Source organism: Sapajus apella, unplaced genomic scaffold (genome assembly GCF_009761245.1).
Source record: "Sapajus apella isolate SASKATOON/1434 unplaced genomic scaffold, GSC_monkey_1.0 scaffold21, whole genome shotgun sequence".
NCBI lineage: Eukaryota > Metazoa > Chordata > Mammalia > Primates > Cebidae > Sapajus > Sapajus apella.
The window spans coordinates 19,845,660-19,871,445 of NW_022436961.1; the positions used below are offsets into that span (position 1 = coordinate 19,845,660).

The following is a 25,786-nucleotide window of genomic DNA, read 5'->3' on the forward strand; positions in this document are numbered from 1 at the left end:
TTGCTTGAAGCCCAGTTGAAGCCAGTATCTCCCTCAACCTTTTCCTTTTTAAACAAACAGGAACCATTTTGTCTTCTCCTTCTCTCCTCTCTTTAGAGAGGTATTTTCTTCACCTTACAGAAGAGATTACTTTCTTTTTCGTCAACTATGAGTTGAGTCCTACGGTGTGCTAAGCTAACATAGTAAAAGACATAACTCTTCTCTGGAGTTTCTCGGCCCCACAAACGAAGAATGAACACTTGTCATATGTCCACTTTGATATACGACTTTTATGTGATTCAAATTAGTTGTCATCATCTATTTGTCCAAGTCAGTCTCTTACTCAGTAAACATTTATGGGGCAGATGCTCTGTGCCAGTTACTGTGCTTTAATGAGGAATTCATTTTAATATGATCCAGCAGAACTCAAGGTTGTAACGTTTTTGTCACATGCAAGAAATGTTTAAATTGAAAATAAAAGAATTTCTGGGATAGAATTAATGTGCTTACTCATTTTGACTTTGAGCATAAAGCTCATTTGCTTTGGTAAAAACTGAGCAAACCTCACTTTTCTGTTGACAAAAATTGAAATAACTATAAATTTATCTCAATAACTGGTTTAAAGGAAATGAGATAAAGAAGACTGTACAACACTTGAAATTTCTCTATGGTAAAATTGGAGAATAGGTATCAGCATCATTGCCAAGTACACCAAAGTGAAATTCTGTCTGCGAAGTAAGAAAATTAAACAATTCTGGAGTAAAAGTCAAAATTCACATTAAAACCAATAGTTACTTTTTGATTTGTCCCAATTATGTTCCATTTTGCTGTGTAGTTTTTGTATGGGTATAAATAATCAAATTATATTTGATTACCATCTATATTATTTCAAAAATGAGTCTCTGTTTTCCATATATATCTTTATATGCATATATATTAGAAAAGTGTTTGAGGCTAAATTTGAGCAATTTTGAATAAAATTGCTCAGTTTTGAACAAAAATGTTTGCATTTAACAATAACATTGCATTTTATGTTTTTTTTTTCACTGTGAGAAAGGAAACTTTGTGCTTGACAACTCTGCTATTAAACTGAAAATTATGAGCTAAATCACCTGATTTACTGATTAAATAAATATGGTTGGGAGAACATTCATTTTCTGAGTATCACAAAGCAAAACCTTGTATAGTCCGTATATCTGTTAATGAAATAAGTTAATTTGTAAACTTTGGTGGTATTATTTAATTAGTGATAAGTGATAAAAAATTTTGCTAGTGTTTATTAAATCATTTAAGATAGCTGTATGCAACTTTATTTGCAATATGTACAACAGATAGGAGATTTCTGTTTAGAATATTTAAAAGGTTCTCAATAACTACGTAGGCCAATAGGAAAATAATCACTCACTTAGAAGAGAAAGGAAAAACCAATCATCACATTTTTAAAATAATGCCAAACTTCACTAATAATAAGGAAACTGAATACTAAAAGAATGATTTTTATTTTGGCCTATGGTGTCGACAAAAATGAAACAGTCTTATGTTTATGGGAAATTGAATAGGCTTATAATCTTGGTGAAAGTGTAATTGGTTACAGCCTTTTGAACTGTTCCATTTCATTCTACAAATGTTACAGAATTATTTACTATAAGCATGTGTTTATGTGTAAGTTGTGTACTTTTTAAAAAATGGAGCATCTGTGGATTTTGAAGTCCATTTAGGGAAAAGCAAGGTGTGAATGGCCAAAAAACAAAAATTGCTTTAAAAGCAAAGTCTTCAAATGCTTATCAAGCTAATAGAGTAGTGGTCCACGTCGAAAAGATTAGCAGCTCATACCAACTATACCTTTTTAAAAAATTTTTTCAGGACAGAGTCTTTCTCTGTCATCCAGGCTAGAGTACAGTGGCACAACGTTGGTTCACTGCAACCTCTGCCTCCCAGATTCAAGCGACTTTCATGCCTCATCCTCCAAGTAGCTGGGATTGCAGGTGCACATCACCACACCCATATTGGCTAGGCTGGTCTTGAACTCTTGACCTCAGGTGATCCACCCACCTCAGCCTCCCAAAATGCTGGAATTACAGGTGTGCGCCACTGTGCCCAGCCCCCAACTATACCTTTTTAAAAATATCATTTTGTTTTACAGCTTTCAATTTTCTCAGCTCGAGACAATGGAATAGCAAACACATTTTTATTAAAGCACCAGCACCTCTGGAATGGTCAATAAGGGTCACTGATACATACATGCACAAATGGAGTCAAATTGCTTTTCCTTTCCTTAGATTAGCTCCATTGAAGGATTGGAAATTTTGACCCAGAAAAGAGTTGTTGTCAATTTTGGAGCACTTTTGAAGACAGGGTAGTCAGTGGCTAGAGAGAAATGCGTAACTGTGGCAGTAGTTTCAGATGTTAGAAACAGGCTTGCCTCAAGGCTTTCCTGTGCCTTCAGCTGAGCCACTTCAGGGATTTATGAGAAAGCAAACTCTGACTTGCCTCTCATTCACAAGCAGACTTGTACAACAGGCCATTCATAAATCAAAGATCTTTCACGCCTGCCTGTCCCATTCTGGGGATCAGAAATGCTAAAGGAAATGGAGAACCTAGGAAGCATTTGCAGATGTCACATCTGGGTTGGTAAGAGATCTGGAAACCATGGATTAGTTGGTTTGAACTAGAACATTTAAGGGAGATACAATAACATCAAATATTTGAAGATCTGTCATTTAGATTTTCTGTTTATTGCTATGGTTTAGAAGCCTCGATGTCACAGATAAAAATTAAGAAGCAGCAAATTTTAACATACTGGAAAGATAAAGTTTCCTATTCTAAGGGCAATTCAGTAATGGCATGAGTTGCCCTCCAAAAAGCTTTGGGCTCCTGCTAGCTCTAGAAATGTCTGAACTTATATTTGGTAGCTCTCTTGGGCAGGAGAATGGATAGATCGAGCAATCTTAAAAACTTCTCACACTACCCTCTGGTCCAGGCTTCAGACGGCAGTGGCATTTCATTCCAGCACTAAGGCCTGAGATCCTGTGCCCTTTTAAAAAGCTGAATAAGGACAAAAATATACAACAAAGTCAGACTTGGTACAGCTGAGATAAGGCAAGACTTTAGTACAAAGAGAGAGACCAAATGGGAAAACAGATACACAATACAAAAGGCATACAGATGTCTTGATTACTAAATACCTGCTAGCTTGGAATATTTACAACAGCCTGGCCTCTCATTGTGCCATAGGAAGCAAGTAAAGTCAATGTGCATAAGCATTTGTACTTTTAGAAATTAGGGGGGAAAAAGAGTATCTGCCGTGGACACAACATTTTCTTCTTTGTGGAAAGCTCACCAGGTGGTTGCCAGTTTATAAAGAGCAATAAATGCCTGTGGATATATAATGACCTGGATAGCATTGCTTTGATCTGAACTCTATAGTTGGAAGGAAAACCAATCAACCAAATGATACAGGAATAAGACCCTCAAGGGCACACTTGACAATTTTGTTGGCTGCATAGGAGCCAGGGCTAAAGGGCACAGTGGAGGCATGGCTGATTGCAGCCACCAGTCTTTTCCTCCACCAAATAAAGTTGAATGAATATTTACAGAATGTTGGTTTGAAGGGAAGCCAAATTATTAAGCAATTTAAATGCCTTATGTCTATGTCAAACCCTGTTTGCCATAAGCATCATATAACCTATTACCTTTTTTTCTATTTATAGTGTCCATGGAAAACACTGGTGAACAAGGTAAGCTAGATTATATGAATGTTATCATCGATTTTTTAAATAGATGGAAAAAACAAATTGTATTTACTTCGATTTGGTTGGGATTAATAAATTCACTGAGAATGTGGAGACAAGCTAGGGTTAAAGTTACCTCATTTTTCTAAGTTTGCAGGTTGAATTCTGTCAGACACTTGGCAAAGAATGGTATCCTGAAATGGCTATAATTGGGCCAAAGATTCTTAAGGCTTTGAGGTACAGGGATATCAACAATTTCCTTTCCTAATTCGGAATATTACTTTGTAACTGAGTCACCTACCTAAGTTGTGAAAAAATATCATTGCTTCAGTCATCTCACACTGATTTAAGTGCCTTGTTGAATAATTCAAATTTTTAATGATTCTGTATCATCATTCTTTAGAAAAATTAAAAATTGCTATTAAAGTTTTAAAATACCAAATATGTTGCATTTAAATTATCATATTTTATTCAATGCTATCTTACAGAATTAAATTGTGTATTAATGTATTACCCAGAAGGAATTCTTATCACCATATACAAAATTAATATTTAAAATTTAGACCGGGCACAGTGGCTCATGCCTATAATCTCAACACTTTGGGAGGCCAAAGCGGGCAGATCATTTGAAACCAGGAGTTCAAGACTAGCCTGGCCACATGATGAAATCCTGTCTCTGCTAAAACAAACAAACAAAACAACAAAACCACAAAAATTAGCCAGGTGTGGTGGGGCATGCCTGTAATCCCAGCCACTCGGGAGGCTGAGGTAGGAGGATTGCTTGAGCCCCTGGGGCAGAGGTGGCAGTGAGCCACTGTGTTCCAGCTTGGGTGACAGCGTGAGACCCTGTCTCAAAAGAAAAAAAGAAAAGAAAAGAAATTTGCAGAGTATTTTAAGACTTTATAACACCATACAGAGTGTGTTTGCATGCATTACTGAAAAAAGTATTCAGAATACTTTCTTAAACAATTGTCCCATGTGGTAAATAAGATACTTGAACTCCCACTGGAGGAAATCTCTTTGTCCAGATGTTCTCTGTTTAAATATGTTATCATTACACCAGCTTTGACTACGGCCAAGCAAATAAACAAACAGCTTCTCAAATAGGAACTACCTTTGTTGTCTATGTCAGTAAAGCAAAGTTCTTAAAGCCTGAGTGTTTTAATACTTGCTTAATGCTGTGTTTGCTGTTTGAAGTTGCAGGCATAACTGCCTTATTTTTACAGTTTAGAAAAGGTCCTTGTTAGTCATTTTGCCAATATATGGTCTGTCTGCAGATGGGAAGCTTTTATTCATGGGCAGAGAACTCATTATGCATTTAGAAATTAAAAAAAAAAACTCTTGGCTTTGGAAACAAATTTGTTGAGTTGTGTTTATTCTAGTAATGAAGTAAAGGAACTTTCATAATTTATTATAATTGGTAATTTGGTTATTTTAAAACAAGTAAATCTTTTGTGAATGCCATAATTTTAGTATATATTTGCATATTATGATGAAAATTATGTTTCTCTCATTTTAGTTGTGTGCCTGATGGCCTATCATCTACTTTTTGCAATGTTTGTCTGGTCATACTGGAAAACTATCTTTACATTACCAATGAATCCTTCAAAAGAAGTAAGTTAAAATATTAACAAAATTATTCTAAGATAGAAATCAGTAATTCTGTTGTGTTATTGCAGAATGAATTTTATTTTTAATGTTGCAAACTTATTGAGTGTAGTGATTTTTTTAGATTTAAAAAATGAATATGTCTGTTACTAAATACTTGAATTTTCACCTGGAAATATTTTTTACCAGATGAGCACTGAATTTTCTGTATTAAATCAGTTATGGATTCCATTTCTACTTTAGAGTCAGATGTCAAGATGAATGGATAGGTAGACAAAGATAAATAATAGATAAAATAGAGCTGAAAGGTAGACATAATTCTATTATAATGATCATATTAAAGGTGTTTTAGTTGGTTTTTAGCCACCATAAACAACAACAACAACAAACAAAGTAAGGGCTTAGCTAATCTCCCCTGCATTCAGAAAGTCTGTAGCTAGTCCACAGCTTCCAGGCACCCAAACTCCTTCTATCTTGTTGCTCTGCCATGTGTAGTAGGCTCCATTTCCAAGGTCCACTCTTGGTCCAAGATGGATGCTCCAGTTCCAGCCATCACATCTACGTTTTAGCCAGCAGACCAAGGAAAGTGGGAAAGAGGAAAAGCAAATGTCCTTCTCTGTAAGAACACTTTCTAGACATTGCTTTCATTTCCACTTACATTTAGAAGTTAGTTATATGGCCACATCTACCAACGTGGAAGGTGGGAGTGTAGTCTTTCTTCTCAATGGCAATGTTAAACATGAGGGAAGAAGAGAAATATGATTACTGAGAGACAACTAGCAGTCTCTGCTCCAGAGGGTTTTAAGTAAAGGGATGTGATCATATTTGCATGTTGAAAAGATTATTCCATTTGTTTCTGGATCCTTCATCCTGGGTATATATTCTTGAAGCAAAGAATTGTGTCTTACTCATTTTTGTATCCTTGGCATTTAGCCCAGTACATTGCTGAATAAAAATATGCTTTGCTAACAGTAATAACTGTAGTTTCAGTAAACCAAGTTTAACAACAACAACAAAAAAGCATCTCTGTAGACTCTTCCCTGAAGTAATCAGTTTGAAATGCAACTTTGGTCAGAAAAGCCAATAAATATGCTATTTGTCTTGGGAAAGGATAGTAAAAACCACAGATACTTGCACAGAATTAATGATATGCCTAGCTTACAATGCTCTATCACCTGTTTTTCTTCTATTCTCCACTTCTTTTTCTTTCCCAGTCTTTTTTTTCCTTCCTCCTACCATATTTGCTTCTTTTCTATCATCTCTCTCACCTTCATCCTGGCCTTAGTAGCGTGTTTAAAGAAAAATACTGACTTCTGTCATAGGTAATTTCATCCACTGTGGTAGTTTACTTACAACCTCTGTATTGATAACTCCCAAATCTATTTTGAGTTCTAAACTCCCCCTTAAGTTTCAGACTTATGTATCCCAATGCCAAGCATAGCTTCTTGTTAGTTCCACTGACACCTCAAATTCAAAACATCAAAAACAAATGTCATCACCTTCTCCTTCCCCAGATTGTGACTCATCTGTTTCTTATGCCAGTTAATGGACAGTTTATCACTGCTCTAATTCTGTGTCTTCATCATCTCCCTTGTCTGAGACATTGTATTCTTCTCCTGGTGTGTCTTCTGTTTATAGTCTTGCCTGCCTTTCCTTCCCAGAACCCTACAAAACTTCATCCTCCACCCTGAAGCTGGTGTGGTCCACCTAAAAACAAATCTAATGCCTTCACTACTGCCTGTGTCTATTGTGATTCCACATACCCCACCAGGGAAAGCTCAATCTCTCCTGCCTAGCAATAGCAGCTCTTGTCTCAATTTCTGACTTTCAGATTTATACTCTTGATAGTTCTTAACTACACATAGTTTTCTGTATACAACATGGCATTAGTTTTTATTTTTATTTTTGAGACGGAGTTTCGCTCTTGTTGCCTAGGCTGGAGTGCAATGGCAGCAATCTCAGCTCACTGCAACCTCTGACTCTCCTGGGTTCAAGTGATTCTCCTGCCCCAGCCTCCCAAGTAGCTGGAATTACAGGCATGCATCACCCCGCCCAGCTAATTTTTTATAATTTTAGTAGAGACAGGTTTCTCCATGTTGATCAGGCTGGTCTTGAACTTCCAATCTCAGGTGATCCGCCCGTCTTGGCCTCCCAAAGTACTGGGATTATAGACGTGAGCCACCTCGCCCAGCCAACATGGCGTTATTTCTTTTCCAAAATACTCTTACCCTCTTACTCATTGAATATTATTTTTCCATTCATACTGGCAGCTCCATCTTGGTCTCCTTTGCTGGTTCCTCCTCAGCTCCTAGACTCCCGAAGCATTGGAGTGTTGCAGAGCTTCATCTCTGGACCTCTTTTCTTATATACCTGCATTTATTCCCTTGTGGATTTCATTGAGTTCCATGACTTTATGTGTCACCCTGGTGCTGCAGCTCTCAGATTGGTATATTAGCCTGGTGCTTGCTAATAAGTGCGTGACACGTTTCCAGGTACCTATTTGGCATCTAATAGAAATTTCAAGTTCAACAAAACTAAAAACAAACTTTTGATTTCTGAATTCCCCAGTTCTCCTAGTTCTAAAGTTTTCTTACCTCAACAGTGACAATTTAACTCTTCTCTTTAGGCCAGAAACCTTGGTGTCATCTTTGGCTATTCTTTTTCTCTGAAACGCCACATCTAGTTAATCAGAAAATATTATAGCCTCACCCTCAGAGAGTGTGGCCACAGTGTGAACTCATGCCCTGCGCTGCTCCCACCCTGGTCCAAGCCACCGTCCGCTTTTTTATGTATTTGCAATAGCCTCTTAACAGAGTTTTTGTTTTGTTTTTTTTTTTCTTCCCCTTCTCCTGTGTATTTTCAGCACAGTAGCCCAAGTGATCCTTTCAAAAGATAAGGCAGATCCCTCCCTTTTGATGTCTCTATATAAATGGTACCTTATCATTGAGGCTATGATGACTCTACGTAAAGTAGCAACTCGCCCTACCCCCAGCATTCCCTGCACCTTACCTTGCTGGATTTTTCTCCGTAACATTTACCGTCATGCAACACACTCCATATTTATTTGTTTAATACTTTTAAAAATACAACATCACTAGAATGTAAGTTCTATAAGGGCATGAAATTTATCTTTGTCCACGACTTCATCACCAGTGCCTAAAGCAGTATCTGAAGTATGCTAAAAAGTACCTGTAAAAGGTACTTGAGAGATATTTTTTAAGTGACTGAAGTAGGGAAGAAGTTATGCATACCGATGCAGGTTTATTTTTATGGCTTTGGCAGAAAGTTGAAGTGACTTCTGACTTCTCTCTAAAATTGTATATGACATCACTGGCTAACAATGAAGAGTTAAGTGGGTTAATTAGGGTTTAGGAGAGTAGAGAAGGTTTCAAATAGTAGATTGGACAGAGTGGCAAAGGGAAATGAGACGCAAATATAGAAGAAAGACCATAGCATTGAAGGAGTAGTCAAAATTTATGACAGTGAAATTATAACAGTATCAGGCTTTGTTGGGTGATTTTTCTACAAAAGATAGATCTTATTCTTACAATTGCATGAGACAAATATTATTTATTACTATTTTACAGATGGAGCCATTGGCTTTGAATGTGAAATTATTATCTTAAGGTATCTAGTGCTTCTGTGTGGGAGAGCTAAGATTCAAACCAAAGTCCTTTCAACCCTTAAGGACACTTTCTCGTCACTATACCATATAAATATATATATATCATATATGATTACATATATCATATAATATGTTATATATACATAATATATTTATATATACATGTGTATATATACATAATATATTTATATATACATGTGTATATATAAATATATATAATATATAACATATATGTGTATATATACATATATACATAATACATATAATATATGTGTATATGTACACATATATATAAATATATATGATATATAACATATAATATATAGCATATACGTTATATATATGCTATATATTTTATATATATATATGGGGTACATGAGGTATTTTGATATAGGCATACAATGTGTAATAATCACATCAGGGCAAATGGGGTATCAATCACCACAAACATTTATCTTTTGTGTTAAAAAAATTATTTTAGTTATTTTTAAATGTACGATTAAAATTATTTTTGACTGTAGCCACCCTATTGTGCTGTCAAATACTAGATCTCATTCATTCTTTTTTTTTTTTTTAACATGAAATTTTGCTCTGTCACCCAGGCTGGAGTGCAATGGCACAATCTTGGCTCACTGCAGCCTTCTCCTTCTGGTTTCAGGCTATTCTCCTGCGTCAGCCTCCTGAGTAGCTGGGATTACTGGTGCTCACCATCACGCCTGGCTAATTTTTTAGTAGAGAAGAGGTTTCGCCATGTTGGCCAGGCTGGTCTTGAACTCTAACTCAAGTGATCTACCGCCTCGGCCCCCCAAAGTGCTGGGATTACAGGCGTGAGCCACTATGCTCAGTCTTATTCATTTTTCTAACTTTTTTTTCTGATACCATTAAGCATCCCTACTTCTGTCCCAGCTCCCCACTTCTCTTCCCAGCCTCTCGTTGCCATCCTTTTATTCTCTATCTCTCTGAGTTTAGTTGTTTTAATTTTTAGCTCCCACAAATAATTGAGAACATGTAAAGTTTATCTTTCTCTGTCTGGCTTATTTTACTTAACATAATGACCTCTAGTTCCATTCATGTTATTGCAAATGGGACTCATTCTTTTTTTTTTGTGGCTGAATATATTCCATTGCGTAAATAAACAGCATTACGTTCATTATTCATTCATCTGTTGATGGACACTGAGGTTCCTTTCAAATCTTGGCTATTGTGAATAGTGCCACAATAAACATGGGAGTGCAGATACCTCTTTAACATACTTGCCTCCTTTCTTTTGGGTATACACTAACTGCTGGATCATGTGGTAGATTTTTTTTTGGTTTTTTGGGAAACCCATCATAGCAGTAATAATTCACATTCTTACCAACAATTTGCAAGGGTTCCCTTTTTTCCACTACCTCACCAACATTTGTTATTGCCTTTTTTAGTTATTATTTTTTGAGACAGGGCCATGCATTGTTGTCTGGCTGAAGTGCAGTGCTGCAGTCACAGCTCACTGCAGCTTTGACCTCCTGGATTTAGGCAGTACTCCCACCTTAGCCTCCTCAGTGGCTGGGACTACAAGCATGCATCACCATGTTTATCTAATTTTTTTTATAATTTTTTGTTGAGATGAGGTTTCACTCTGTTGCTAGGCTGGCTTAAACTCCGAAGTTCAAATGATCCTCCTGCCTTGGCCTCCCAACGTGCTGGCATTATAGGCATGAGCCACTGCACCTGCCCTTTGGCTGTCTTTTGGATAACAGCTATTTTAACTGAGTGCAATGATATCTCATTATAGTTTTGATTTGCGTTTTTCTGATGACCAAGGATGTTAAGCACATCTTCATATACCTGTTTGCCATTCGTATGTCTTGAGAAATGTCTCTTCAGATTTTTTGCTCATTTTTAAATTGGATTATTTGATTTTTTTTCCAGTAGAGTTGTTTGAGCTCCTTATACATTCTGGTTATTAATACTTTATCAGATGGGGAGCAGGCAAATATTTTCTCCCATTCTGTGGGTTGTCTCTTCACTTTGTTGATTGTTTACTTTGTTGTGCAGAAGCCTTTTAATTTGATTTGAACCCATTCGTCTATTTTTGCTTTGGTTACCTATGCTTTTGGTGTATGACTCAAGAAATCCTTGCCCACACCAATGTCCTGGAGAGTTTTCCCAATGTTTTCTTTTACTGGTTTCATAATTTGTGGTCTTAGATTTAAGTATTTAATCCATTTTGATTTGATTTTTATGTAGGGCATAAGATATGGGTCTAGTTTTATTCTTCTGCATATGGATATCCAGTTTCCCCAGCAGCACTTATTGAAGAGACTGTCCTTTTCCCAGTGTGCGTTCTTGGCACCTTTGTTGAAAATGAGTTTACTGTAGACATATGGATTTGTTTCTGGGTTCTCTGTTCTGTTCCACTGGTCTGTGTGTTTGTTCTTATGCCAGTCCCATGCTATTTTGGTTACTGTATACAAATGCTAGTCTTATACCAGTACCATGCCATTTGGGTTACCCCACTACACTAAACTCTGTCGTATAATTTGAAGTCAGGTAATGTGTTTCTTCCAGTTTTGTTCCTTTTACTCAGGATAGCTTTGGCTATTCTGGGTCCTTTGAGATTCCGTATAAATGTTAGTATGTGTCCTTCTGGGGAAGGCTTTCCAGGTTAGATGTTGTGATCTAAGCTGAAACTACATTAGGAGACACCCCAATCCCATTAATACTGTGGTTCTTACAGACTGGTTGATGTGTACTGCCTTGGTGGTCTTGGATAAGATTTGGAAGAATTCTCTGGATTACTGGGCAGAGACTCCTGCCCAGTACTTTTCTTCCATACCAACAGAGCTTCCCTTATTTTCTTCCAAACAAACAGAGCCTCTCTCTCTGTGCTGAGCTGCCTGGAGCTGGTGGAGGGGTGACATAAGTACCTCTGTGGCCAATACTACAGGGACTGTGTCAGTCAGACCCAAAGTCAGAATATCATTGGGTGTCACCTAAGGCCCACTGTGTCCACTACCTGGCTCCCCCATCTATGTTCACTCAAGGCTTAAGGGCTCTGCAGTCAGTAGGTGGCAAACTCAGCCAAGCTTGTGTCCTTCCCTTCAGAGTGGAGAGTTTCCTCAGGCCCTGGTGGGTCCAGAGATGCCATCATAGATGCAGAGACTGTAGTCGAAAACCTTTTATTTTTATTTTGGTATTCAGAGTGTACCTGTTCTCATTTTTTAAACTTAATAGTCCATCAGTGACCTATTGGCATTTTTAATAACAGCATATTATTACTGAAATATATAAAAATTTAATGCTACACTCCAATTTGTGTTTTTAGACTGATCCCAGTTTTTCATGTTATAAATAATCCTGTCATTAACATGTTTGTACATAGAGCTTTACTTATGTTTGGAATCATTTCCTTAATGTAAATATCAGAAGTAGAAAAACTAGATGAAGGAAATGTAAGTCATTTGCCCAATTTTTTCCCAAAGGATTATAGCAATTTACAACGTAACCAGCCTTATTGGACCCTTGGTATTGTATGTTATTATTAAGAGACTCTTTTTTGCTAATTTAATCAGCAAAAACTTTATTATTATTGTTTTTTGAGATGGAGTCTCGCTCTGTTTCCCAGGCTGTAGTGCAGTGGCACGATCTTGGCTCACTGCAACCTCCACCACCTGGGTTCAAGTGATTCTTCCTGCCTCTGCCTCCCAAGTAGCTGGGATTGCAGGTTCCTGCCACCATGCCTAGCTAATTTTTTGTATTTTTAGTAGAGACGGGGTTTCACCATGTCGGCCAGGCTGGTCTCAAACTCCTGACCTCAGGCGATCCACCAGCCTTGGCCTCCCAAAGTGCTGGGATTACAGGCATGAGCCACCACACCTTTTTTTTTTTTTTTTTTTCAGCTGGAGTCTCACTCTGTTGCCCAGGATGGAGTGCAGTGGCACCGATTGGCTCACTGCAGCCTCCATCTCCCAGGTTCAAGCAATTCTCCTGCCTCAGTCTCCTGAGTAGCTGGGATTATAGGTGCCTCTCACGACGCCTGGCTAATTTTTGTATTTTTACTAGAAACAGCGTTTCACATTGTTGCCCAGGCTGGTTGGGAGCTCCTGACCTCAAGTGATCTGCCTGCCTCAACCTCCTAAAGTGCTGGGATTACAGATGAGAGCCATCATGCCCAGCCAGCAAAAAAATTTTATATTTAAATATATGCATGTTAGATACTAGTGAGGTTATGTTTATTTTTGTACTAAATGAAAAACAACTAGCAGAAAGGGAAATACAGTTCTTTGAATTTTCTGTTCATCTTAGTAGATACTAGTTTGTCCTTAATTTGTATATTCTTTAAAAAAATTATACTATCATTACCTGGAAACAGTCTGATAATATTCTCCATTAAAAGAAAAGGAGGCTTCTTGGACAAGTGGCTGATTCTAGGACTTCGGCGGGAAATAGTTGAGATGAGCCTGAAGCATCTTATAAGTGTCAGAGATAGAGGAAAAAAAAAAATGGCAGTGATGCATCAAATGGATAAAGAAGCCAACTGAAGGAACTCCCAGTAGCTAAGCTGGAACAATTTGAGCAACAAAAATAAAGTAGCATTGGATTATAACCCAAAGTATAAAATAAATATGAGATTAGTGATGGAAAAACATAATTGAAGGAATAAAAAATGAGAAGAGTAAAATCTGTCTTACAGAAGAATTCCAAATAATGTATATAGATACTTTGCTGTCAAGGAGATGAGGAATAAATCTCCACTTCTTAAACATGAGCTACATATGCTGAATTCCTTCCAGAGAACAAGATAGAAAAGGGGAAGTAATGAGTATGGTGCAGAAACTTGACAAAAACTTCCTGAACTGGATGGTTGAAGTCAACATTAACAGTGAGAAGTCATGTTGATGGAACGTACCCATGGGACCAGGCACAGTGGCTTACACCTGTAATCTCACCACTTTGGGAGGCTGAGGTGGGAGGATCGCTTAAGGTCAGATGTTCAAGGCCAACCTGGCCAACATGGCTAAACCCCATTTCTACTAAAAACACAGAAATTAGCTGGGCATGGTGGTGCTTACCTGTAGTCCCAGATACTTGTGAGGCTGAAGCAGTAGAATCACTTGAACCAGGGAGGCAGAGGTTGCAGTAAACTGAGATCATGCCACTGCACTCCAGCCTGGGTGACAGACCAAGACTCCGTCTCAAAAAATAAAAATAAAAATAAAATGTACCTTATTATGATGTACTGAGCATCGCTCTTTACTTGTGGGTTTCTTCCCAGCAGCCCATAAACCCAGTCTAATCATGAGAAAAATATCAGACAAACTCCAATAGAGGGGCATCCTAAAAAATACCAGAGCAGTACTACTGAAAATTATCAAAGTCAAAAACAACAACAAAAAAGGGAATATCTATGGAACTGTCAGAGCTGAGAGGAACCCAAGGAGAAAAGACAAGTAAAGGTACTGTGGTATCCTGGCTGGGATTCCGGAACAGAAAAAGATATTCAGTAAAAACCAAGGAAATCCGAATAAACTGTGCGCTTTAGTTAATAATAATGTATCCATATTGGTTCATTAATGTACCAAATGTACTATACTAAGTTAAGATGCTCATAATATGGGAAACTTAGTGAAGGGAGTATGTGGGAACTTTCTACTATTTTCTCAATTTTTCTTTAACTCCGAAGTGTTTTATTTTAAAATAGAACTATTTAAACAAAAAAGAGCATTTATCAACCCACCAAAGAACTGCCACATCTGAAGGTTGGTGGCAGGTCAGATATGTTACCTGCTTCATCCTAAGAGATCTTTCATTCCTTCAGATTTCTCCAAATGGCATCTTTCATCAAATCTATTATGTGACATGCCTTTGTATATAGAAAAGTTTTCTTGCATGAGGAGGACCTTATATTTGGTATATTTCAAGGTAGAAATATATTTGTTGACATCCAAATTATATGAGTAATAATACCACAAAACTGTATTTGTTTTCTTAAAGCTGATGTTGGGTATGTTTATTTATAAATAAAAACATTGAGCATACTAGTGAGTCTTTAGTGCTAGCACTGTCTAAAACTTTTCTTTAAAATGATGAAGATCCAGAACTCTGTAGAAAAAGGTAATAAATGTTGATGACTTTAATCCATTTAACTATTGTTGAATATTTTACAAAATTAATTTCTAATGCCAGGCTTTAAATTAATTTTAGAAGTAAGGAAGGTGATATATCTGCCTGAATAATGAGAATCTTGTTGCTAAGAATAGAAAGTTGGAGACTAGGATATAAAACAACTTTTTCCTTAATATATAATTATTTTTTTGGGTGGGGCGCAATCTTGCTGTGTCACCCAGGCTGAAGTGCAGTGGCATAATCTCGACTTACTGCAACCTCCACCTCCCAGTTTCAAGTGATTCTCTTGACTCAGCCTCCTCAGTAGCTGGGATTAGGCGCATGCCACCACGTCCAGCTAATTTTGTATTTTTAGTAGAGATGGGGTTTGACCATGCTGGCCAGGGTGGTCTGAAACTCCTGACCTCAGGTGAACCGCCCACCTTGACCTCCCAAAGTGCTGGGATTATAGGCATGAGCCACCGTGCCAAGCCAATATGCAGTGATTTGACCTTGGCCTACTGACATTAGCTCCTTTGTCCATTACACAATTATAATAAAGTATGCACTGTGAGCCCAGAATTGACCCCTGCCCTTGTGGAGTTAAATGCTTATGAGAGAGAGGGACGAAGGACAGTTGAACAGACAGAATAATTTCAAACTGTGATATGGAACACAAAGAAAGCACACATGGACCCGATGCAGGGTGTGACAGGAGAAGGGACAGAACTGTCAGGGTACCCAGTTGAGTAAGGAAATCACAGATGTTCTTTGAGAAGATGACATTTAGGCAGAAACCTGCAAAATGTGAAGGAGCCCTTCATAAGGAGCTTGTGAAGAACAGCATTCTAGGCAGAGGAATCTGCATATGCAAAGTTGATAGATACTTTCTGTGGAATGACCCTGCCATTTATTATTATAGCATCACAGCATCATTTGGTATTATGCTTCTTTTTTTTTTTTTTTTTTTTTGAGACGGAGTTTCTTTCTTGTTACCCAGGCCGGAGTGCAATGGCGCGATCTCGGCTCACCGCAACCTCCGTCTCCTGGGTTCAGGCAATTCTCCTGCCTCAGCCTCCTGAGTAGCTGGGATTACAGGCACGCGCCACCATGCCCAGCTAATTTTTTGTATTTTTAGTAGAGACGGGGTTTCACCATGTTGACCAGGATGGTCTCGATCTCTTGACCTTGTGATCCACCCGCCTCGGCCTCCCAAAGTGCTGGGATTACAGGCTTGAGCCACCGCGCCCGGCCGGTATTATGCTTCTTAAACAAGATGGAGATCTCCAAATAAGATACCCAGTTCTGTTAAGACCATCAGTACATGTATGTGTGTGTGTGTGTTTGAAAAAACAGTGCATTTTACATTTTAAAGTATTCTACAGCTACGTAATGCCCAACCTAGAATTTGTTTTTCTTCTTCTTAAAAATATTTATAAATCTATAACAGCTATGCATATTTGTAAGGTACCTGTGATATTTTGATACAAACATGCAATGCGTACTGATCAAATGAGAGTAATTGGGGTATTCATCACCTCAAATATTTATCATTCCTTTGTGTTGGGAACATTGCAAATCTCTCCTAGTTATCTTGAAATACTCATTAATTATTGTTAACTATAGCCTCCCTGTTGTGCCACTAAATATTAGATCTTATTCTTTCAATCTAACTGTATTTTTGTACCCCAAGCTAGAATTTTTTAGTAAGAAAGAAAATCTGGTAAATCAATATGATTGTATATGATAGATCAATAAATAGCTTGAATTTTACTTTCTCACTTCTTGAATTCTGTTACTAAGATCTGAAGGATGACAGCATTCTCACTGCATTAGCTTCCCATTAAAGTTCTTTTTCAGAGTAACTGAAAATAGGGAAATGTGTTCTGGGAATCCATTATCGAATCGGGAGATAGTTTTCCATCTGTTGGAAATGTGGTTCCCAGCCTTTTCTTTGATTCCTGGATGTTTAGATCTGTGGCTGTTCCTGTCCAGCCTCTAGAATTAGGCTTCATGACCCATTTCTAGGCTTCCACACTCAACACTGCTCACAGCCACACACCACCCTTATTTATATATTCTAGTGATCACAGTATTTGTGTAAATATACTTCATTTTTTTAACTGAAGCTTTAAGGTAGCAAGCTGTTGAAGAGCCACTGATAGAATACACTAAGTTTTCATAAATGTGGCCTTCACTTATTGAAGGGTAATTCGAAACGTTGTGGAATTAGTTAATAGGTAAGCAAATGCTATGACTTTATAAGAGGAGGAATAGTTAAGCTAGAAGACTCTTATTTCAGATACCTGAGAAACTCTTCAGGAACATAACTGTAACATATCTGCTACTTTAAACTTGATAAACTAATTTAAAAAAAAAACTAATTTCTACGTAATGCCCAACGTAGTTGGCATCTAGTTTTTTTTTGCTAGAAAACTTGATAAACTAATTTAAAATCATTGATATCATGTCAATTTTCTACTTAGAGAAAACTTTTTATTTTCTTTTACCTTAATGGGTTTGAAATTTTACAGTGATATTAAACGAAAGGCTACGCATACAGGAATATTATGGCAATTTAAAAATTATTTACATTTGAAAGCTGGAGATTTGTTTCTATTTTTAAAATGACCTCAGTAGAATTGTCATTTTCTAAACAAAGGTATTTGAATTTTATTTCTCTTAACATAAAGATTTAGACTCAAATATAATTACCTAATTTTTATTAAATTGTTTTTCCTTCTTTCATTGACATGTCACTTTTAAAAAGTTTTTAAAATTGTAAAATATTTTAGACATATTTGTATATACATATACAAAAACATATATCTAATACACTACCTAAAGAATAATTAAGTGAAAACACCTAAGCAGTCACCCAGCCAGTATGTCAAAATTGTTCATATTTTTCCTCTCTGCTATGTGTTTCCCAGTGCTTTCCCTTTATTCCTCAAAAAGTAATAACTATCTTGCATTTTCCATTAATTATTCCTTTTTCTTTATAGTTTTGTCACATGTATATGTATCTCTAAACAATTTATATACTGTTTAGCTTGCCGGTTTTAAAATTATATATGAGTGAAATCATTGTATATATGTTCTGTAAGATTGTTTATTGTTTTTCAATATGTTGAAGTTCTTTCCTTTGCTGTACGTACCTACAGTTTATTGTTAAATTCCAGTGCTGTTCCATTATTTGGATATATCATACCCCAATTTAACTGTTATCGTTTTGATGGACATTTGAGTTGTGTTTAGTTTTTTGTATTTCAAACAATGGTACTGAGATTTTTCTTGTACATGTCTTCTGGTGCACATTTATAGAAGTTTATACAGGTGCATGTGTGAGAGTGAGAGAGAGATATTAGGAGCCCAGATTTTATTTTTCTCAAATATTTTAAAATTAGCTGGGCCAAATTGTCAATATAAGAAGTCAAATAAATAATTAGTTCCTTTAGAAGTGCTGGGAGAAATTTCATGTAATGATTATCCGTAAGTTAAAACTCACTTAGATAAGAAAATATGCTTAATGAATTTGTTTCTACTTTTGTTCTTAATTATCTAAATAAAAAAAGTTATTCATTGAATTGTATTTATTTATTAGGTCATTTTATTTATCAATCTAATATTTTGTTGGAACTCTGCGGATTATTAGCATTTTTATGTACTCTGTTCCTTTTGAATTACATGAACACCAGAGGAAGTGGATATAATTGTATGATGATGATTATTATTATACCCTTTTTCTAGATGCATAAGTTAATGACCTGTGAGGTGAACAGACTTGCCCAGATTTCAAACTCTATTGTCTCTTTGAATGTACAATATACCATTAATATTTTATAAATACCCTCTTCTGGGTATGGTAGAGAAGACCAGTATGTCATCATTTCTTTGAAAATACTGATTAAAATTTAAATTTATTCCACAGTTCCATCTCTCTTATGCAGAGAAAGAATTGTTGGAGAGAGAGCCAAGAGGAGAAGCCCATCAGGAAGTTCTTAGGCGAGCAGCCAAGGATCTTCCCATCTATACCAGGACCATGTCTGGAGGTAAATGTCGATAGTGGGTGCTTTGCAAATAACATCACTATATGCAAATAACATCATTAAGGTGACTGTAAGAAAGTGTGTTTATATACTTGAAATGGTAAAACACTCATTTCAGAATACTATGTTATTTCTTGAGTTGCTGTTAAATCTTTCCTGTATGAATCCATAAAACAGAATGGTAACATAAATAACACTGTGGCAAAGAGATCTCAGGGAAATCAGAACTGACTTTAATCCTGTTCTGCCTACTTAGTTATGACTCAGTGAAGGTGTGAGAACTGCTGAAATCTTCATTTATAGTAGTACTCATGTTTAAGGATTTAATTGTAGACTTTGCTATTCATGTTTAATTTAAGGGGGCAGCATCTGTAATGAATATAAAATTAATATTTTACATGTACTTTTTCATAAGTTTAGAACAGGCATATAGGTGATGTAAAACTTCATTTAGGTGTTGGTATGCTTTTTTATCTATCTTTAAAATTTTCTTACAAATGCAATAAATTAATAAATCTCTTGTTTGGGACATATTTTAAGGTAATTTAACAACTAATCAATTAAACAATTGTCTTAAACTGATGTACATGGACTAGTGATGCTTGCCCACCAAGACTTGCACAGAACTTCTGTGACTTCAGACCTCTGCTGCCCATTATGGTAGCTGCTTAGCCCCATGTGATTGTTGAGCACTTAAAATATGGCCAGTTCAAATTGAGATGTGCTCTTAAGTATAAAATACGCACCGGTTTCAAAGACTTAGTGTGAAAAATTATATAAAATATTTCATTAATGAATGGGCTGACACAGTGGCTTATGCCAGTAATCCCAGCAACTCGGGAGCGTCAGGTGGAAGATTGATTGTGCTCAGGAGTTAGAAGTTACAGTAAGTTGTGATTGTGCCACTGAACTGCTGCCTGGATGACAGAGTGAGACCCTGTCTCTAAAAAATGAATTAAAAAATTTTTTTTAACTCATTAAGATTTTTGACTGCGTGTGGTGACTCATGCCTGTAATCCCAGCGCTTTGGGAGGCTGAGGTGGGCAGATCACCTGAGGTCAGGGGTTCGAGACCATTCTGGATAATATGGTGAATACCCATCTCTACTAAAAATACAAAAAAATCAGCCAGGCGTGGTGGCAGACACCTGTAGTCCCAGCTACTCGGAAGGCTGAGGCAGGAGAATTGTTTTAACCCAGGAGGCAGAGGCTGCAGTGACCTGAGATGACATTACTGTACTCCAGACTGGGCGACAGTGAGACTTCATCTCAAAAAAAAAAAAAAAAAAAAAAAAGATTTTTATATTACTAATATTTGTTTCCAACTCACTTTAGAATCATAATTGAATCTACCTGTAAGTCTAACACATAATTTTTATTGTGTTTATTTTCACTAGTTTTTGATCATCAAGTGGCAGTTTCCTGGTTAATATGACATTGGGTTTATCCTACAAAGACACAGATATGCTTATATATGTTTAGGTATATTTACCTTGTAAATGTAAACAAATACTGAGGAAATTTATGCCCCCTATAAATAAATTATTGCTGAGTTTCCAAAGCTAGTGACGGTAAAAGGCACAAAATCTGGTGTTCTTATTCCTAGTCTAATTTAAAACTTTTTTGATAAATAGCAAAGTACAGCAAATCAATTGGTTTAATTGAGGGAGACATTCTATTTATTTTGATTAAAATGGACATATTTGTACCCTTTGTGAGCCTTATTATAACTACTGACAATTGAAAAAGCATTAGAAAACTTTCCTTGGGAGATTCTTTGTTCATGTTAAACCTCCAGAGAACTGTGGATGTAGGCAAGTCATTCTATTTTTGCATTCAAACAGCATCAAATATCTTATTGTTTACCAAATTTAAATTTTATATGCGTTTTAAAATTTAAATTTGGAGAGATGATAAAACCCATTTAATTGCATATTCAATTCAGTGTTAACTCAAAGACTAAGTGGAGCTTTTTGTCCCTAGCAATCCGATATTGTGACAGATGCCAACTTATAAAACCAGATCGCTGCCATCACTGTTCCGTCTGTGATAAGTAAGAGAACCTTTAACTTCTAAAATATCTACATGCTGGTGGTCTTTTTCTTCATTATGTTTCTTTTCTCACTGTTTCCCTGATTATCTTCGTTTCTTCATATTCTTGCTTCTCAGCCCTTTATTTAGGAAATATAGTTGGTATAACCCACTTGCATTCATACCAGTGTGGCTTAAGGTCACAGTCAATTGTCAGTTTTTCCCCAGATTCACGATGCCATGAAGTACATGATTTTTAGCAGTTCTGACTTGGTTAGTTCGATTTAGGAAATACGTCTATGAGTGTTTTTCATTTTTATAAAGATAACTCATTTGACTTCATGACAGTCAGATGTTGTTATATTTAATATATTCCAAAGGCAATATTACTTGGCTTAAGGATTGATACTGAAGAAGTTTTATCCAGACCTTCTATAAATCTATTGCAGTTTTGTACTTTATTTAGCATAAGATAGTTGTATATTAGTATACAACTAATTATACTGTTTTTAGAAAATAAGTTGCTTTGCATCTTAAGCATGTATATTTTGAATTAAAGTTATATTATTATAATGAATTGGATTTAGTGTTTGTTTTACATGAGAATTGCCATTATCCAATTCTTAGGTAAGTAAATAATTAGCAATGTTTTACTTGCCACAACTCTTTGAACTAACCATAATTTATATTTTATTTTATAATTTGATATTGTTGTAATTTCATGGGGTATTGGGTTTTGTGTTTTGCTTTGTTTTTTAGATGTATTTTGAAGATGGATCATCACTGCCCATGGTGAGTATGGCTCTATCCTTAAACAAGTTTGTGTTGCTTATAAATGCTAATAAATTGAATCATTTATTCATGTAAATCTTTTCACAAATGAAATATAACTTTAATCAATGCAGGAGGAACTTTCAGATTTAGTTTCTAATATTTGTTTAATTAACTTAAAAGAGCCTTTATTTAGGGGAGTTTCCATGAAATACTTTTAAAACCAGTAGGTTAACAATATAAAAGTTAATATCGCATGTTAGCTCAGAACAAAGTATTTTCTTTGTATGCATGTGCATAAATATAGAGATTCCAAAATACTTCACAGAAATATACACAAAGATGTACATGTAAATTATACATAGTACCTCACTGGAAGGTGCTAATAAAGAATTAAGTCATGTAAAAATTTAACAATTATTTTACACAAAACTTAAGGAGTAGAAAAGCAACTACACAGATACACAAATGCACAGATAAGTTTAAAAAAGAGTTCCCACTTGGAATTCATTAGTACTTGTTAGTACTTATAAATCATGAAATTAGGTAATTTAATAGAGGATTCTTTGATATATCTGATTAGTAAGGTTAATTTTCCTTCCTTTCCCTCATCTCAGTGTATACATATCTCTGACTGTCATGCCCAGATTGCTGGCTGGGTTGGATATGGGCATGAGTAATACTTATTCTTCAAGTCTTCTTCCAGGGATGACCCTACAGAAAGGTAGACATCCCCACAAGTCCACAGTAGGTATAGGGTGAAATATATGTAGGGAATGGTTCTCTTAGCAGCAGGAAAGATTCCTAGGGAAATGGAGAGATTACAGTATCCTGTATCTCTCACCAGTATACCCCTTTCTTTTCTCCACTTTGATTTTCTCCTTTAAAGTGTTCAAGCTAGTAAACTCCTATGAGAATGGCATTTTTGGGCCAGGTGCGGTGGCTCACGCTTAGTAGTCCAAGCACTTTGGAAGGCCAAGGTGGGCAGATCATGGTGAGGTCAGGAGATTGAAACCATCCTGGCTATCACAGTGAAACCCTGTCTCTACTAAAAATACAAAAATTTAGCTGGGTGTGGTGGCACATGCCTGTAATCCTTGCTACTCTTGGGCTGAAGCAGGAGAACTGCTTGAACCCGGGAGGCGGAGGTTTGCCATTTTAGTATTTTTTCTAAATCAACAAGTTAATTTGGCCCCGTGAGAAACTTAAAATTTGATAGACTTTCCAGTTTTCACAGATCCTGTTAAATAAGTGAAGGAGAACAACAGAAATGAGACCCTATAATTTTTAAAAATAGGTTCACGTGGCGTATCTGCACACTACGTGCTGTTGCTCCACCTTTAGATGGCAGTGTGAGAAGGTGAATGAATTGACTGATACCTTTAATTTCTATGTCAAGTTGTTCACTTCCCCATCACTTCCGTTGCTGCATCCACTTCCACTGTACCCACCACTATCGTAGCTCTGGGTACTCCCTTGCAGAAAGCAGCAGTCGTGTTGACTTGTGCAGGATTTGATGCCAAGGGCCTAATACTCACTTGGTGCTAGCTGAATGAAGCAGCCATCATATTTAATTTTTTCATTTCAAATTGAAATTTTAAATGAAAAAGTCTATAGCTAATAGCATGCTTTTGGTTCCAAATTCAAAAATAAAGCAAGTGGACATGTTCTTCCCAGTCCTTCTGTCCATCTTCTTCCCCTAAACACAGAGAACCAGTGTTGTTAATGTCATGGCACTTGTCAGATGTCAGTGTGTGTGTGTGTACGTGTGCATAGCCTCCCTACTCCCCCCCTTTTTTTTTAGTAGAAGTAACTACATTTTTGACTGAATATGTTTCTTTTTATTTTCTTCACTTAATATTTCCAGAAATGTTTCCATACGAATATATAAAAAGTCTTTTTCTGCAGGCTTGGTATGAACATATTAGTCTAATTAACAGTCACTTATTTAAAAACTTCTAGGATGTTCTCAGACCTGGTGGCAGCCTTTTTATACGGGTATTTTAAACAGGTCTTTTGAACCCTAACATCTGTCACCTTTGAACATTTGAAACATTAGATCAACAATACCTCTTTATTTTTCAATGACTTCTCAATCTCTCCTCTGGCCACTTAAGATTACCCACCAGAATTCCAGGGTTCGATCTCATACTGTGTTTTAACTAAAGCAGATTTTATACTATTTGCTTTATTGGGTTTTTTATCAAAGTGTTTTTTTTCCTTTACTATAAAATTTTAGTTAATTAATTCTATAATATTAATAATACGTTCACACGCTTGTCAAAGATTAGGTAACACAAATAAAAGCAAACTATCTGAGCTTTGATTTATTGAGTGCCAACTATGTTCTAGAGGCCATGCATATAATCTGTAACACTTTTAACAGTGACAGAAAGAAGTCAAAATTATTTGTCTCATTTTAAAGGGGAAAAAAATGAGGCTCAGAAAAGAGAAAGAGTGGGCTCAAAGTCAAAAAGGAATTTTTTTTGGACTTCAAGGGCCATACTTCTTCCAGTATATTAAGTCCTTTTTCCAATTTAAAGTCAGAAGGCAATTTCCCAGAAACAGAGCCAATTGCTGTGTTTTACCCTGAACTTAAACAACGTAAGAAGGATGTTTACCTAGAACATGTTTTGTTTCTCCATATGAAATCATTAGCTAATTCTGCATGGGTGTTGTATCACATTGACACAAGGTCATCCAGTAATGCCCTTGTCTTTATGAAAAGGAAGTAAAAAACTTTGATAGAAAGTGAGCCTTTAAGTTGGAGGTAAATGATGAGAACACATGGGCACAGAAGATGGAACAACACACACTGGGGCCTTTTGGAGGGAGGAGGGGAGAAAGAAGAAGAGGACTGAGAAAAACAATTGATGGGTACTAGGCTTAATACCTGGGTGATGAAATAATCTATACCACAAACCACCGTGACTCAAGTTCACCTGTGTAACAAACCTGCACTTGTATCCCAAAACTTAACGTAAAATCAAATATAAATAAATAACGATTAAAAGGAAAATCTTTAAGAAAAAGAAAATGAGCTTGTAAAAATGAATTGTATTTGTACTTGTTTATTGATATGATAGAGTTATCTCCCACTCACTTTGGAGTGAGAACTGAGATTTATAAATTTCCATATTTGGAATTATAGCCTATTTGGAGCTGACTTTTGGAAGTGATCTCAGAGTGCTTATCTTAAAGAAAATGAAATTCTTCTTTTTTTTTTTTTTTAGAGACCGAGTTTTGCTTTGTTGCCAGGCTGGAGTGCAGTGGTGTGATCTTGGCTCACTGCATCCTCCGCCTACCGGGTTCAAGCGATTCTTCTGCCTCAGCTTCCCTAGTAGCTGGGACTACAGACATGTGTCGCCATGCCCAGCTAATTTTTGTATTTTTAATAGAGATGAGATTTCACCAGGCTGGGCCAGGATGGTCTCAATCTCTTGACGTCACGATCTGCCCACCTTGGCCTCCGAAAGTGCTAGGATTACAGGCATGAGCCACCTCGCCCAGCCAGGAAAATGAAATTCTAATAGATGATTTCACTTCCTCAGACCACAGCATTACTTAGTGTCAAATGGGCATTCTGACCCAGCTGTCTTAACTGTGATTCCTACTTCTTTTCTTAAAGTTCCCATTTAATAGACTTTGGCAGTCTGCTTGCTTCAGTGATGCCATGCAGAGAATAATTTGTGAAGAAATTTCATTTAATTTGGGAGCACTTGAAAGATTTTAACTGAATTAATCATAGTTGAAAATCAAACCCAAAGATAGCGTATAGGAAGGGTTTAGTAAATTCACCTAATCTGCCTGGTCTGATTAGGGTCTCACAGGCTCTGTGCTTTGAGGAATGCGTATAATTGCATAACGTGACATGACATGCAGTTACATTGCTTATGACTGATTAAA

General features: G+C 36.5%; 1 protein-coding gene across 2 annotated transcripts in view; it reads left to right on the forward strand.

The window, feature by feature from the left end:
- Positions 1–25,786, forward strand: part of ZDHHC2 (zinc finger DHHC-type palmitoyltransferase 2) — a 73,746-nt gene that overhangs the window by 23,729 nt on the left and 24,231 nt on the right. For both annotated transcript variants that reach the window (XR_004272004.1, XM_032288365.1), the window contains exons 2-6: positions 3,690–3,716; positions 5,230–5,324; positions 18,962–19,082; positions 21,062–21,131; positions 21,869–21,901. Coding sequence is in view for 1 of the 2 variants with exons in the window: in XM_032288365.1 (XP_032144256.1) it covers positions 3,690–3,716; positions 5,230–5,324; positions 18,962–19,082; positions 21,062–21,131; positions 21,869–21,901 (346 nt within the window). In the remaining variant the exon portion in view is untranslated. The remainder of the gene's footprint in view (positions 1–3,689; positions 3,717–5,229; positions 5,325–18,961; positions 19,083–21,061; positions 21,132–21,868; positions 21,902–25,786) is intronic.